Below are 15,753 nucleotides of genomic sequence, written 5' to 3' on the forward strand. Positions count from 1 at the left end.
AAATCCTTTCGCAAAAGTCGCAAAAAATGTTTGGATTTTTCGATAAATCACGGTAAAACGCAGTTCGCGAAGTAATTCGCACAATTACACGTCAGAAAAGACACGTTTACATAAAACTTTCAACTTTAAATAGCAGAAATTAGCAAAAGTACACGAGCAAGCACATACTCGAACGGAGAACAAGACAATAATGTTCGCAAAGTACGGCGTGTCGCTCGTTGCAGCCGGTTGTTTCGGCTTATCTGAGTCCCCCACCTACCTACTTCATCTACGTTCGTAGCGTTCGGTTGGGGAAAATGGCGCCGGTCGGGCGGCTGGTTGCGAACCGATCGTGTAAGTGATGTGTTTGTAGTGGTAATTACGATAAGTTCTAGGAATTTCTGCTGTCCAATTGCAAACGTGTCAAGCTATGCTCGATTTCGATTAATTTTACGTCATATTTCAGTTGCTAATTAATATTTCGAAATTCTGTTTCGATAGAAATGTTCCTAATGAATCTGTGCATCTTTTAGTATAAGAATATTTTTCCTTTGTTATGTAATTTTAATAAAAACTTGTAGTTTTATGTGAAAAATCTAGTCATGTAATCGGCTGATATAATCAGCTCGATCGAATCGGTTTGTGTTGGCTATGTTGCCAAACGTCGCTTTCATCGTGTTCGATGAATTCCATGGAATAAACTCGTCTACTTCTGTTTATTCGTTGGTTTTGGAAAAATTTTGACTTCGAATCAAAAAGTGATGCCTGTCGCAATATTAAAAATTTAATTTTGGTTCGAAATGTGTTTCAAAATTTTGGAAAAGTCATTGTTTTAGGTATTCGCTACGCGAAAATAGTTTTGAGTATTTGAATTTAATTATTCAGTTACGTAGGTATTACTTACCTATTTTGTACCTAATACTTGCGTATCGAACTTGCAGTCTTGATGCGAATTACTCAAATTCGGTTTTATTCTTGTTGAAATAAATTTATTTACCTGTTTTTAGCTTGTTATTTATTTTTAAGTTTTACCTAAATAAAAGTCTAGTCATTTTAACGTCGTGGAGAATTTTTATTCGAAAATTTTACAATCTTAATTCTAGTCTTATTATTCTAGTCAATCTTAATCGTAAATTAAGCCTTTTGGCTGAAAATCTTCGAAAGTAGCGACTGTGTCGCAATATGTTAAGTCTTCGACTCGAAGTTGAAGATTTTTTCTTCGGAGGTTAATTTAAGTCCTATTTAAGGTCGTCGGATTCCAAAGGCTCGTGAAATTTCTCTGAACGTGGCTATCGGAATCGATGGTCAAGTACGGATTTGTCCATTTATTTTTACCGTCGTTCTTATTGTATCTCCACGTCTTGCGATTCGAGTTACCGTGATTATGAATCCGTCGGTGCTTGATATCTCCGGTTCGTCGAAGATTAGGAGGCTGCGCATCCAGTTTAGAAATGTCGAAATGCGTATTAGTCGATGAGCATCTCCCAAATCACTCATAAAATCGATGCTGATCGTGGCCTCTTGGCGTCTTTGTCGAACTTCAAGTATAAAGCTGTGGATTGCCATTGTTCACGAAAATAATTCCAATTGAAAAATACGTCGCGTTTCGCACTTGTGTGTTCGCACTTACACGAAAAATTCAATTTGTCACTCGCGTTTGGTAAAATCGCGCGAAATAATTAGATGTACAAGTTCTGATACTTTGTATCACACGTAGGTTAATCTTTTCGAGAGAAATAAGTCGACTTCGATTATTCACGAAAAAACGTTCGAAATACTTTCGCTTGTCTAAATTTTATTTGAAGTTATTTTCCCCTTTTTCCCTCGAAGGGAATTTACCTCATTTTGAGGGAAAAATTAACTTTGTGAATTTTAACTCGAATTGAAAAATTCCAACGGCGTTGGTTAAGTTTTGGGTTTGAGATTAAGTGAAAATTGTCTAGAAAATTTTTTATGTATATTTTTGTTAAGTAGGTATGATACCTATTTTAGTCGAAATTTCGCGATTTTTCGAAAATAATCATGTAGCATTATTCTTTCGTAGGTTATCAAGCTTTTTCTTAGCTTTTTCCAATGTTATTCGTTTTTCTCGTCTTTCTGCCATGTCTTGGCGTAGTTTTTCATGATTTTCTTTTGATTTAAGCTTTTCAAGTTGTACTTGATCTTTTAGGTATTTTTTTACTGAAGCGTCGCCTACGATCTTGCTTACGCATATGTTTAATTTCGGTCTCATCTTTTTTGATAAGTTTGAGTAATTTTCTATGAATTTTTGTTTGATTTTGTGTTTTTCAGCTTCATTAGCCTTATCGTAGACCTCTGTAGGTTCAAAGTCGAGATCTCTTTTGATCATGTTTTCTATTTCCTGTTGTGAAGGACGTTTTAGGATTGAAATTTTCTTCAGCTCCGCATTTTTGCTGTGTTTCTCGGTCTTGTCTTTTGAGTCTGATTCAGAGCTACTGTCTGACGATGCGTTGTATACTTTTTCTTGTTCAGTTTTTAACTGATCTACGTCATCGTCGTCTGTTAGCGACATTATGATCGATTGACCGTCGTCGCTGCTATCGTCAAGCTCAGATTCGTCAGATGACATTTCCGTTTCATCTTTGATTAGCTCACAAGGATCCGGTGTAAAATAGTTGATGTATTCTGCATCAGTGTAATCAACGACGTCGATAGCGTCTACGTCTATGACGTTTGGTGTTTTCTTAAGTTTTTTAGGCTTTGTAGGGCCCATTCTTTGCCTGTAAGCGGCCATGCGTTCTGATCGACGTAATTTGATTCCACTTGTGGATGGTTGGGGGTTCTGTGTCCCTGGATTTTGAGTAGCTGTAGGTAATTTTATTTCCTTTTTGGTAGGGTTTTTCACCTCTTTGTTTTTCGATTCGTCGTCAGTCTTAAGTGGCTGATTCGTAAAATTCGCTGCAAGTTTTACTCGCTTTTTCTTTTTAATTTCAGCTTTTTTAGCTTCATTGTCTGATTTTTCTTGTTTACGCTTTTTGTATAATTTTTTGCGTAGCTTACGAGCTTTTTGTGCCCCAGTAGATTCCTCTACGTCACTTTCGTCTTGAGAATTTTCTTCTTTCTCATTTTGTGTTTGTTTGGGCTGAAGCTGCGCTTCTAATTTCTTTTTATTACGTAATTGAAGTCTTTGCTCTCTAGCAACGTCAATAAGTTTTTTTATGACCATTTTTGATCCTTCGTGGAAAATTTTCTTTTCCGCATCAGTTGCTAATGGTATACCTTGAATTCTTTCAAGCATGTCCTCTTCCGAGTCAGTTGTTGATGATTTTTGATCATCATGTTTATGTTTGTTTAGGAAGTCTTTAATTTTTTCAATCATTTTTCGTTGATCAATGTATGAATGTAACTTATCGTCTTTTTCCATTCTATCGATCTCCTTTTGAGTTAGGAAGAGAGTGAGTTGCCTTATATTGGCTACACGATTGATGTTTGAGTCGTCTGTGGGCTCTAGTAAGTAGGAATTTATTCCTGTACGTTTTATTACTAGGTAGGGACCCACTTTTTTAGGGTAAAATTTTTCTCCAGTACACTTGTCCTTACTGGATTGTTTGTGGTTCGTGAGTAGAACCATGTCTCCTTTTTTCAAGATAGTAGGATCAGGATGCTCCTTATTGTATTTGTATTCTTCTTCAATACGTTGTAGTCTACGCCTTTCGCGTATGTAATTCTCAATTATTTGAGAAGGAGTCATTGATTCCACTTTGGACTTCATGTGTTCAGTCGTGTAGACTGCTTTTTTCGCCAATTGATCTGCGATTACGTTTGTGTACTCGATTTTACGAGCATAGACGTGTATAAACTGTACACTTGTGAATTTTTTCACTAATTCCAAAATTCGTTCAAATAAAATTTTGTGGTGTACTGGCTTCTTACGAGAATTAAGCCAGTTGTTTTGTTGTCATCTTGTGACAGTATAGTTTAATGCTTTGATCGCATAATTGGAGTCCGAAAAGCATTTTACTTTCTTAAAGTTGTTCTTTAACATTGTCTCTAGTGCGACTATAATTGCCTTTAGTTCGGCATAGTTATTAGATAGGCTAAATTCGCCATCTAGTTCTAATTTCTGTGAAATATTTTTTGTACAGTCTGTGAAATATTTTTTGTACAGTCAGGTGAAAAACAAATTCCAATGCCTGCTACGGCGTCTTCGTCTCCATTTTTGGAGCAGGCTCCATCGGCTGTCACTCTCGCGTAGCCGTCAGGATCCGAGTATACTTCCTTTTCAGGAATTAAAGTCGTTTTGTGATTTTGCTCGATTGTCATCGAAGGTAGTTTGATTTTTGCTAATTTTTGTAGTAACTTTATCAGTTTATGTTTAAAATCGTACTTGGCCCCTTTGTGTGGCATTTTGTCAGTAATACAGTCTTGGATGCCCCAGGCCTCATGGGGTTTAAATCCAAATGGACCTGGTGTATTATTTATTTCGTCTTCAATTTCTTGAACGTAAGTATACCACCATATATGTGTTGTAAAAGGATCATGTAATTTGTTTATTTTAGTCCGGAGTTTGTCTCCAATAATTCTCATCGTCCGCTCTACCGACGACGATTGTGGATTGTAGGCATTCGTGTGTGCCACTTTTATATTCCTGTCTTCCAGCAGGTTGTACCAGTCGTCATTGATAAATTGTTTCCCATTGTCTGAGATTATTTTCTTAGGTTTAATACCCTTTTTGTCTATCCATTCTAGGATTGTTTTCATCTCTCGACAAACGTTTTCTTTTTTGATTTCTGGCATCGATCTTAGCCAATTTCTACCCGTGAAAATGTCTTTGGCTACTAGTAGGTATCTAGGTGCCCCTTGTATAGCTGGAACTGGTCCATAAATGTCTACGGAGAGTACCTCTCCCATTGAGTAGGCTTCTATTTTTCCGAATTCAAGCACTTTTGGGTGAGCGTAATTTTTATTGAGTTTGCATATTATACATGCATTAGTGATTTCTCGAATGTAATCGAGTGATTTTGGATGGTAATAAATACGACGAAATGCTGCGTCTAATTTATTTGCACTAGTGTGGCCATAGGCAGTATGTAGAAAATCGACTGTGTCATAAAAGAGTTCTGTTGGCAAGTAGGGAACGTATGTATCGTCATCAAGTCTTTTCATAAGAATTTCCTTTTTCTTTACAGTGTCTTGAATCTCTTCGTCTGTGTCGGATTCAGTACGTTCTCCGATATTCGTATTGCATTGATTTACAATTTTGTATCGGTTTAGTAACCGTTTCTTTTTGTCTAATTCTTTTTTGTTTTTCACAGGTATATATTCCTTCATTATTTTCATCATTGCGATGCAATTTTCATCAGTTTGTTGATATTTAGATATGTTTGACATTTTGTCAAAAAGTCTTGGGACATTTTCATCCAAAAATTTTAAGTCAAAAGTAGAAATCATCGTTTCGAAATTTTTTATTTCAAGTTCAGGTGCTCTCATCATATAGAGCATCCTATTTGATTTGGTCATTGAAAATTGTAGGTCAAAGCAGTTGAGCATTGTAATCCAATATGCTGCTTTGCGATGCGTTTGCATCATGTCTCTGTATTTATTTATTGTGGCTAATAGGTTTTTCTTTACGTGAATTACACGTCCGAATACCCACATTTGTAGGCGTTTAAGTACTTGGACTAGCGCCATCATATCCTTATCAAAAGGTGTAAAATTCTTTTGGTGAGCTTCGAATGCGATCGATACAAATAAGCATATATGCTTTTGTTCGTCTTCTTTGTCTTTATTTGTGATGTAAAATAGAACTGCGTTCATAGCATCTTCACTTACATATGTATCAAGATATAACTCGACGTCAGGAGGTGGTGGCTTAAGTGTGAAATCTGCACAGAATTCTGTCTTTAGCTTTTCAAAAGCTTCTTCTTGGGCTGGGCCCCACAGTATTTTGCCATCTTTAGCACTTTTACCTACAGTCAGGTTATAAATTGGTCGCAATAATTGCATGTAATTAGGAATAAAATTCCTGTAAAGACCTGTCAGTCCAATTAGTTGTAGTAATTGTTTTACTGTCGTAATATCAAATTTACCTTTTTTGTTTGTATGTTTATCCACAAATTCCATAAATTTGGTAACTTTATCCTTTTGTTTGGAAATTTCGTCTTTGGATATTACAAATCCTAAGTGCTCCGCATATTCGCGAAAAAATTGTGTTTTTGTAGGATTTAATTTCAATCCGTTTTCACGAATACGCTCGAATACATGGAGTAGTCTCTTTAGTGTTTCTTGGAATGTAGCTCCAGATACCTTCACGTCATCGACGAATTTTGTAATTCCTTTCTGGTCAGGAATAACTTGGTTCATCATGTGGACGAATTCTCCACTTGATATTTTTAAACCGTAAGGGAGTCTGCAAAACTCATAAACTTGTCCGCATACTTGGAACTCTGTGAATTTTCGTGAAGCTTCATGTAGAACAAGTTGCCAAAATCCTGACGTAAAGTCAAGAGTACAAAAATATTTGTCACTTGTATTCTCGTAAATTATCCATTCTATCGGACTTGGTTCAGTGAGTACTTTCTGTAAAACTGCGTTTAATTCGTCAGCGTCTAAGCATAAACGTATGTCTCCAGATTTTTTAATTACTGGAGCTGTGGTGTTTATGTAGTTTGACCTTGAAGGTCTAATTATGCCTAATTTCAGCATTTTTGATATAGCTCGTCGTAAAGATTCAATTATCTTTTGTGAGGGTCGGAATTTTTCTCCTCTCCATTTTTTCAAGTCAGGTTCTTTAATGTTATTTATAAATTTGAATCGGACTTGTTCGCCCTTGTATTTACCAGCATTAAAGCTGAAAATGTCACAATATTCTTCTAGTTCTTTCCAAGCATTATTTGCTTCTTCAAGTGTAATCCATCCTTTGATGACAAGATTGTTCAAGTCTATTTTCATATTTTTCTTGTAAAGCTCTCTGGCTTTTTCCTGTTCGTGAGCCCAATCTTCATCTAGGTATTGTGTATGATTTTTTATCATTCGTACTGTACTATGTACATTTTGTGGAAATACCATCATGGCTTTCAATGGTAAATTACCATAACCAAATCTAGGTGTTAGTTCAAAACGTTCATCTTCTGTGAGGAAGGGTATTGTGAACGGTATACCATTCTTTGGGTTGCAGATAGCTCGTTCTTGACTATGCTCACAGTCAATTTTTATACCTAAGTACCTTAGTGATAGTCTACCAATTATGACGCTGTATCCATCTGTGTCTAGTATAAAAAATGGCATTGTTAGCATGCGGTTGCCTATGCGTACACATACCTCTACAATATGTGTCATTGCTCGTATGATTTTATTATCAGCTAATTTTAAGTTTACTGGGTGGTCCAGTTTTATGTATTTGATCCATTGAGGATGCTCTCTTGTTAGGTAATCTACTACCGGTTTTGTCATTGCATTGGGCAATGCCCCCGTGTCCAGCTGAGCTGGTATAGGTACATTGTCTATAAATATGGGGATTGCGCAGTAGTAATCTTCTGTGTTTATTGTTGGTCGTTGTATATTTGTTTCGTGACGAGCTTCACTCTCATTTGTTTTCATAAATTCTAAAATGTCTAAAGCTTTTTGCTCTAATGTTAGTTCAACTTTTTTTATTTGATTTGGATGTTCATCTTCCTCCTCATCTGGTACATATCTACATATGTTAATCCATGGATCTTCTTTTAAGTTGCCCACAAATGATAATTTTACATCATTTAAATCCATTATGTCAGGCATCATCAGTATTGCCGCATTTAGGCGGTTGTTTGGTTCCATTTGTAGTGCATTGTCTTCATAGATTTCTCTATTTCCAAAATTGTCAATTCTTATTTTCTTTAGTCCGAGTATTGACTCGTATTCGTAATATTCAAATTGTATGGTTTTATCAGGTGGTATAGTACCATTCATGTTCAAGGATTTTACCTCAAATGTTTTTATCTCATTTTCTATGTCGGTTTTATCTTCATCTTCGATCTGTTTTTGTTCTTCTAAGATATGTTTCTTTGATCTCGGCTTGATTGCCGTTTCTGCGTTGTAGGGTTTTGAAAGCTGTGCACTTTTTGTAGGTGGATCGTAAGTTATTCTTACGAATTCGGCTTTTCCGTTTTCTTGTGATCGAAATTCTCTTCGCATGTATTCTCCAGTAGCTGGATCTATACTTACTTTTTGAGCTAAAACAGCTACTAAAGTTTTCATCATGTTGCGATTAAGTTGTATTTTGTCTTGAGCTTTTTGTGTACAGCATTCGCTGAATTTATTTTCTCGTACGTAGCTTATTGGTTCTTTCAATAGACTACCTGTTTTGGGCATTTCTTCGCCTGAATCGTCTACATCTAGCAATATTTTGCATAATAGGTCCATTACTATGGGGTACATCGCCATGTCAGGATAATACCTGTCGTATTCTTGACAATAGTGAAAAGTAGCCTCAATCGGCATAACCTCATTTTTTGGTGATTCTTCGGGTTGAATGAACCATCCTTTTTTGTTACTTTCGACTGTTTCAGTGCGTAAAAATTCGTAAGCTATTTGCTTATGAAATGTCACTCTAGGGTGATCGTCTGCTATTTCTTGGAACATCTTGCGATACTCTTTGTATCAATGTAGGCTCGTGCCTTGTTCACCTTTTTTCGGTGGTTTTGCTATTGGCATTAATAGTATTATTCGTTCCGCTCCTTTTTCTAGCAGTGCGTTTACGATTAAACGTAATTTGTCTTTTACCATTTCAGTAGGCGCATTAAAGTGATTAAATTCAATTTGTCCTGCGGACAATATGTATTTGGCATTTTTTGGAAAGTTGGTTTTGCAAACTAGTTTTCGTAATGTTCTAATGTCGATCTGGTCCCTTATATATTCTGGTAGTTGTTCGGCTCTGCGTACCGTTCCTCGTCTGATAAAGTGTACGATGCCGTCACCTATCCATATATAGTCTTCTGTGAATGCATTTTTCTGCATAATCGGTGGAGGTAGCATTTTGCTAGACGAAGCCTCCGCGTCGCCTAGCTCTACTTGTTTCCCGCAAGCTTGTCAGCTTTTTCTTTTTCTAAACGTTTCTTCTTCTCCTCTTCAGTCTCCTTCTTCGGAGGAGGTAATATAGTCACCTGGGTAGCCTGCTGCTGTGTAGCCTGGTTTAATGCATTTATTGGCGCTGTGAGTGTTGCTTGAGGTGCACTCACTTGTTGTTGCTGAGCAGCTTGTTGTTCATTTAGCGCTTGTAGTGCTGCTTGTTGAGCTGCGAGCGCATTTGGATCTACCTGTGGCATGAAAGTCGGCATTTGCATTTGCATTAGCGGGTAGGGATAATATGTGGGTGCTTGAAATACCGTTGGATATGGATATACCATAGGTGCTTGTGTTTGGATCATCGATGTATCGAAATAATTCTGCGATGAATTAGAGGCTGTGTCTGGGTAGCTATCATCCAAATTGTTATCATAATTTGTGTTGTTGAAATCGACATAATTGCCGTAGTTATCATACCCGTAATCGGGGGTGTATTCTTGACCGTAGTCTGGCATTACGCCATCCATTTCCATTTGTTTCACTGGTAATGTTTGTTGTTGATTTCCTCCTTGTGGAGGTTTGTAGATAGCTACCGTTGTATCCGTGTTCGGTTGTTGTTGCCTACCTTGTATCGGTAGGGGTGGTCTTTGTGAACCTTGTTGGAATCTGTTGTTTTGTTGGCGTTGGCCGCCATTTGATTGGTTATTATTTTGTTGTCTTTGAAATCTTTGACCATTTTGATTCCAATTATTTTGATTTTGAGGTCTGTTGAATCTTTGATTCATCTGTTGATTGTAAAATTGAGCATATTGCTCCGGTGTAAATTTAGGTTGGAAATTTTGTAGCATTTGCTGCTGTTGTATTAGTAGATTATTTTGCGCTGTGCGTAAATCAGGTATGTTAGTATTTTGTGTCGTAAATTTTTCGGGTGTATATTTTAGTTCCTTGTGTTTGGGATTATGTTCTTTTTTCGAGATTTGTCTTAAGATTTCAATAAATTCGTCGATCGTTAGGTCCAGTTTTTGGACATATAATGCGTACATTTTTGGTGTCTTATCTCTCATCATGTCAACGATGAATTTTTCATCTCTAATAGTGGAATTTTTGAAATTTTCCAACCATCGTATCAGAAATCCAATGATTTCTGGTAACGAACGGCAGTATTTTGCGTCATCGCAAAAGTTTTCAGCATCTTGCTGTGCTTTTGCATTCCAGTAGAAATTTAAAAAATTCGTGCGTAAATCGTTATATACATGAACTTGTAAGTTAATACTTTTGAAAGCCCATTGGTCTTTCGTGTCTATGTTCGCGCGGAAGGCTGCGGCCTTCATAAATTCAGTCACATTAAATCCAAGAATGTATTCTTCAAACGCATTAATGTACTCGTATGGGAAATAACGTCGATGTTCGTTAAAGAACACGCCAGCGTTACGCATAGCTGCGTAGTCGATCTTCGTTGGTCGCGTGTCTGCGCCTGTGATCGCACGTTGTTGTGGATTTGCTTGTAGCGAATCGTGAATTTTTAATACTGTATTTGTAAGTGCCATTTGGTTGATAGTGCAATTGTTCACTAAATGTACTTGTTCAGCTACATTTTGTTCGATGCTTTGCATTCTTTTGTCGTTTTCTATAAATTTCTTTTTAGCGCTTTCATCTAATGTCGTGTGTTTGTTTGAGTAATTAACTGCCCAATCATTTAGTTCATCTAATTTTTGGCGTACGTATTGTACGTTTGTAGCTGCGTCTTGCGCTTGATTACGTGCTTCGAGTGCGTGTGACGCCGATGTCGACGCACTTTCAGCTGCGGTTTGAGCGATGTTTCTCGATTCAGTTGCTACCGATTTTGTTGTTTCGATATGCGATGCTAATTCGCGTTGATTATCAAAAATTGTTTGCATTTGTGTATTGTCATATTTCCATGACTCTTGTAATAAATTACGTAGGTGTTTTATATCATCGTCCTCACCGGGAGGGTGGGCGGGAATATTCGTGCTACGAGGAGTGAAGGTGTATTTGTCGTTCATGTTTTCGTTTGATACGATATCGGATTTTTCCAAAGTTTTCTGATTTTGCTTTTCAGAAATCGGTTTCGGAACACTTTGTGTTCGACTGCGCCTATGAGTTCCCCCTTGTAGAGTTACCTCGTTGTAATCTACACGGCTTATACTTCTCTCACTACGTCTCAAGTTTGACATACGCGCCAAAATAAATTCACTACTGTGTAGTTATAAATTTTATTACAAGTAATACAAGTTACAAATAATAATATGTACAATTAAATGCGTATATATACGCAACGTGGTAGATCACGCTGTTTAAAAACGCGCGAAAACACCTCGTGTTGTAAAAAATACGTTAGGTGCAGCGGCAGCTGCGACAGTAAAATCGTCCGAGGTTGCGGCAGCGACAACGGCTCCGTTCTCCGAATTCGGCGGCTGGACGGGGCGGCGGTGGCAGCACGTACCACGTTGATTCAAGTGCTTTCGCTTCGCCTCTTCTTGGCTAATTTTCTCAAATTAACCTACGCGAAAATGCAAATAAAAGCTCCTACTTATTGCTAGGTAATTTAAAAGCCACTTTTTAAATCTTTTATTGCGGATTTACCACCAAAAAGAAAAATAGCAAGCGTGTACGAGCTCTAGCGGCTCTCTATTTGTCTGTAGACAATAAGCAGAAAAATAAAAAGTACTTGACGTTGGGCGCCAATGTAAATATAATGATATTATGTACCACTTGGTGATACTTGCATAAGCTGAATACTCTGAGAATATTACTTACCCCGGCTGGAGGCTATACCAATTATATCACACAATAAATCAAATGTAGTCACGTGTAAGACACTATGTATTAAACGTAAAAGAATAAACACAATTAAATACCTTTGAAGAAGGTTTTTAGTATCAACACGATACTTTACACTTAACACTAATTACTTATAATTAAACACAATTAAAACTAATATAATACGCTTTCTTGCCAATTATGGCTATGATACACCACCGAGATTATACCGCGTCGACACGTCCGATCACTACGTACCTCAACAATATAACAATCGGCCGCAGCGCCGCTCCGTGGGCTTGTAGCCCTGTGTCGCGACGCGTGATCAGTGTTACCAACACATATACTTAACCCTATATAACCCTTACAGGTCCGGCATATCTCCCCTCTATCACCTTTTTAGACAAATTCAGACAAACGTTAAGACTTTTTGACAATTTTTGCAAAAGCTGTACTTTCAGATTATTTCGGTTAACAAAAAGATTTTATTGACCATTTCGGCATAAAACAGAATTTTTTTGGACAACTTGTCAAAAAAAAGGTCTTTGTCTACAATATTTTGTCAAAAAAGTACATAGAACTAGCTGACAATGATTAAACGCAGGAGTTTTGAAACTTTTGGCGAAAGCAGAAGTTTTTTTTAATAGGTACTACGAAATAAATAAATTTTAACAATGATTTGGCAAAAAAAAGACTTTTTAGGATATTTCTGGCAAAAGCGAGAATTTTTGCCAATTTCAGCAACAGGACTTTTTGAACATTTTGTCAAAAAACATGAGTTTTTTTTGGCAACTCTTACATAAGATAGGAGTTTTTTATAATTTTGACAAAAAAGGAACTTCTTTACAATTTTGACATAAACAAGTTTTTTTTTTGAAAATTTAGGCAAAAGCAGGAATTTCGAAATTTTGGCTACTAACAAAGTTTTTTGGTCATTTCTGCAAAAAATATTGGGACTTTTTTAATAACGGCAAAAAAATGTATTTTTCGACAATTTTGGCAAAAAACAGGATTTTTTTGGCAATTTTGACAAAAAGTGGCGAATTGCAAAAACATTGGAATGTCAGAAAATGTTGTTATTAAGCACACTGATTGGAAACAAAAATATAAAACATTTTTTGAGAAGTAATTTCTTTTGAATTTCAATTTTTTGCTATATTTTTTGCTGTTTTCACGCATATATTTTGCTCAATTTTTGACGACCCAATAACATCAATGTATCATTGATATTGGGTTTCCATGTCGATATTTTGATATTATTGTTTAAGATATTGATAATATCAGTATCACTAGGTATAAATTATTACTCTGACAATCACATATGTAATTTTCATGGCCGATATGGAAAATTTCAACATGAACGTAACATCAGTAGAATTAACTTGTGACACATGTCGACTTCAACTGCGAATCCTACAATACAATGTCTTACGTATTCGTGTATTTGAACAGCTGTTATATGTATTCGTTTGTATCAATAAAAAAGCATTCATGATTCATCAAATCTGAGGTATGCGGGCAAAATGAAAATTTTCAGTAGAACTGTACCTAGGTATAAGATATACCTATTACCTACCTTCACACTTCGCAGGCTCTTTGACAACGTGCGCCGCCATTCAAAGTTTTGGATTCAATTTGTTCGATTCCTCGAAATATTTTTTGGAAAATAATGAATTTTCTGTATTTTTTTGTATCATTTGAAATATTATTTCTGAGCAATAATCATCCAGCAGAGGCGAAGTCAGAAAATGGTAAATGCAAACTCGTATGCTTTCAATTCAACAAATAACTACCTACTCAATTGATCATTTTTGCAGCTTTAATTTACAATTATGAAGATAAAAAGTTGATAGAGGCGAGACAACCCATCGCTCTGTGCCAGACTTGCCTAACAGCTTGCCCAGCTTCCACAGACCCAGAGAAGAAATTCGACGACGACGATTCTATAGCTGGAAACAGCCTTTTTGTTAGAAAAATATCCTCAAATTCTCAAAATGAAAAAAATATGAAAATTAACATCTGCGACAGACAATTCCAACCCTCAATAATTTGGGACGACAAGAAGAAAATGTATCTCACTGGTTATGAGGTTAATAATGCACTCGATATTACCTATACGTAAATTATAACTTATGCAGCTACAATTTTCTATAGATTTATGTTTGGATTAATGTTGCAGCTCTACTACGAGTATGAAGAAGGGCAGATAAAATTGCAATGCGACGAATACGACAATTTTAGACAAGTAAGCTTCAACATAATCTATTGAAAATGAGAAATAAACTGTTGTTAATGTTTACTTCATTATTTCGACAGATCACTAACGGCAAACCAAATGAAAAACAATCTCCCAGCAGTGATTTCGTCCGCAGATACAAAAGCGAAGGAAATACAATATTCCATATACTTGACGAGGAATCAATTATTGAAAAATTGGTAAAATAGATGATTCTAGTTTATAAAAGAAGGATAAACGCACCAATGAAACGAAAAGTAATTCGGTATTAATTGAGAATTACTGTTGTATGTACATCTCGTAGGTTTTTTTCTGGATACACGTACTATCGATTGGTCAAACAGAACATGTAAGACAAATTACATTGTTCGAAAGAGACGAAATAAATTATTATAAATTTGATATGATCGAATGCGAAGACTATAATTTAGGAGGTGGTTGGAAAACATTCGTAACCAAAGTAAGTAGGTAGTGGGTACTTACGTTACGTGCCTATTTTCATTGCATTAAATATCGCCCAACCATATGAATACCGCATTCACTGTTCATTTTATTTTTTCCACAACAGGATGATCCGCACTCACCATTGGATGTACCGACGTCACTTATTTCAAAATTAAATTCAAAAAATTATAATTTATCGTGTAAACCTGACGATTGCCTACAAGAAACACCAATACTACCAATGCTATTCTTTCACACTCTCGCATCAAGGCTCGCCACTTGTACATATCTCAATACAGCATTCATTCCAAAAATTATCGCCAAAAAGCAATTGAAGAAAGTTGATCAGTATCTGTACACAATACGTCGAGTAAGGAACTGAATCTCTTAAGAAATAATTTTTGAATTTTCTATCAAAAGAAGTACCTATTAAAAATTAACACTCGTTTTCAGATATGGCCTCACACCACAAATCTACACTTTGGTGTAAGCAAAGGGAAAAATCAGGAAGGCATTTACTTGACATACGTAATAAACTCTCAAGAATTATTCATTCCAGAGATAATTTTTCGGGTTGTACAATGCATCATAGCTGGTGGATCTTACCAAGCTCTAATTGTAATTCACACCGATCTCACCACCGAACCAGATAAAGATAGTAGAATTTGCCCAGAGTTCAATGAACTGAAAGGATGGAAGGGGATAAAAAATCAAAATAGTGAAACAGGATTTACCTATGCATGTCCTGTTACTGAAGATAATATACGGAATTTACAACTTCCTATAATATACTCTGGGCTAGACCTGCATTTGAATAAGTTTCCCGAGTATACTGGAAATCCTGAAACACCAATGATTGAAAATGATGTAACTGGGAAAATTGACGAGAAAATGAGATATTTTACAGAAGATCTGGGTATTTTGGAACGAATTTAGACGATGAAATGAAGTAGAGAGCAAATCAATATTCAATTTTCAATTTTCCATTAACTTTCAGGGTAATTTAATTTTTATGAAACTGATAAGTTTTGTTTTAATTTTTCACAATGCTGTTGAAACTTTTCTACATATAACATTTTTTTTTTCAATAATGAATCAGTAATCAATAAAACAATACATCAATCTCATTTCAGTTTCTGTTTATATTATTTACTTATCATTCATAATGATTCAATTCAATCCAAACATCGATAGGTACTTCGGAAAATCCATTAGAATATGTTTGTTTTGTTTTTGATAAGTAATAATTCTTCTCAATTTTGGAAAGAAAAATGTCAAGCCAACCGAACTAATCAATTCCAAAAAATCAA

The 15,753-nt window shown here is 35.9% G+C and overlaps 2 protein-coding genes across 2 annotated transcripts in view; one reads left to right on the forward strand and one right to left on the reverse strand.

The window, feature by feature from the left end:
* LOC135847150 (uncharacterized) overlaps nt 1-15,753 on the reverse strand; it is a 68,581-nt gene that overhangs the window by 49,406 nt on the left and 3,422 nt on the right. The gene's annotated exons all lie outside the window — the stretch shown is intronic.
* LOC135848390 (uncharacterized) lies at nt 13,343-14,572 on the forward strand. Its single transcript, XM_065368291.1, has 6 exons — nt 13,343-13,514; nt 13,581-13,852; nt 13,943-14,008; nt 14,080-14,199; nt 14,304-14,463; nt 14,568-14,572. The coding sequence occupies exons 1-6, from the start codon at nt 13,433-13,435 to the stop codon at nt 14,570-14,572; spliced, it is 705 nt and encodes a 234-aa protein (XP_065224363.1). The 5' UTR covers nt 13,343-13,432.

The sequence above is a fragment of the Planococcus citri genome, chromosome 5 (genome assembly GCF_950023065.1).
Source record: "Planococcus citri chromosome 5, ihPlaCitr1.1, whole genome shotgun sequence".
Taxonomy (NCBI): domain Eukaryota; kingdom Metazoa; phylum Arthropoda; class Insecta; order Hemiptera; family Pseudococcidae; genus Planococcus; species Planococcus citri.

Excerpts from the sequence above, each read along its gene's own strand:
- LOC135848390 (XM_065368291.1), top strand. The coding sequence starts at position 13,433 with ATGAATTTTCTGTATTTTTTTGTATCATTTGAAATATTATTTCTGAGC. Across the intron at positions 13,515-13,580 it reads AGAGGCGAAGTCAGAAAATG|CTTTAATTTACAATTATGAA; the intron begins GTAAATGCAAAC and ends TCATTTTTGCAG. Across the intron at positions 14,009-14,079 it reads AATACGACAATTTTAGACAA|ATCACTAACGGCAAACCAAA; the intron begins GTAAGCTTCAAC and ends TTATTTCGACAG.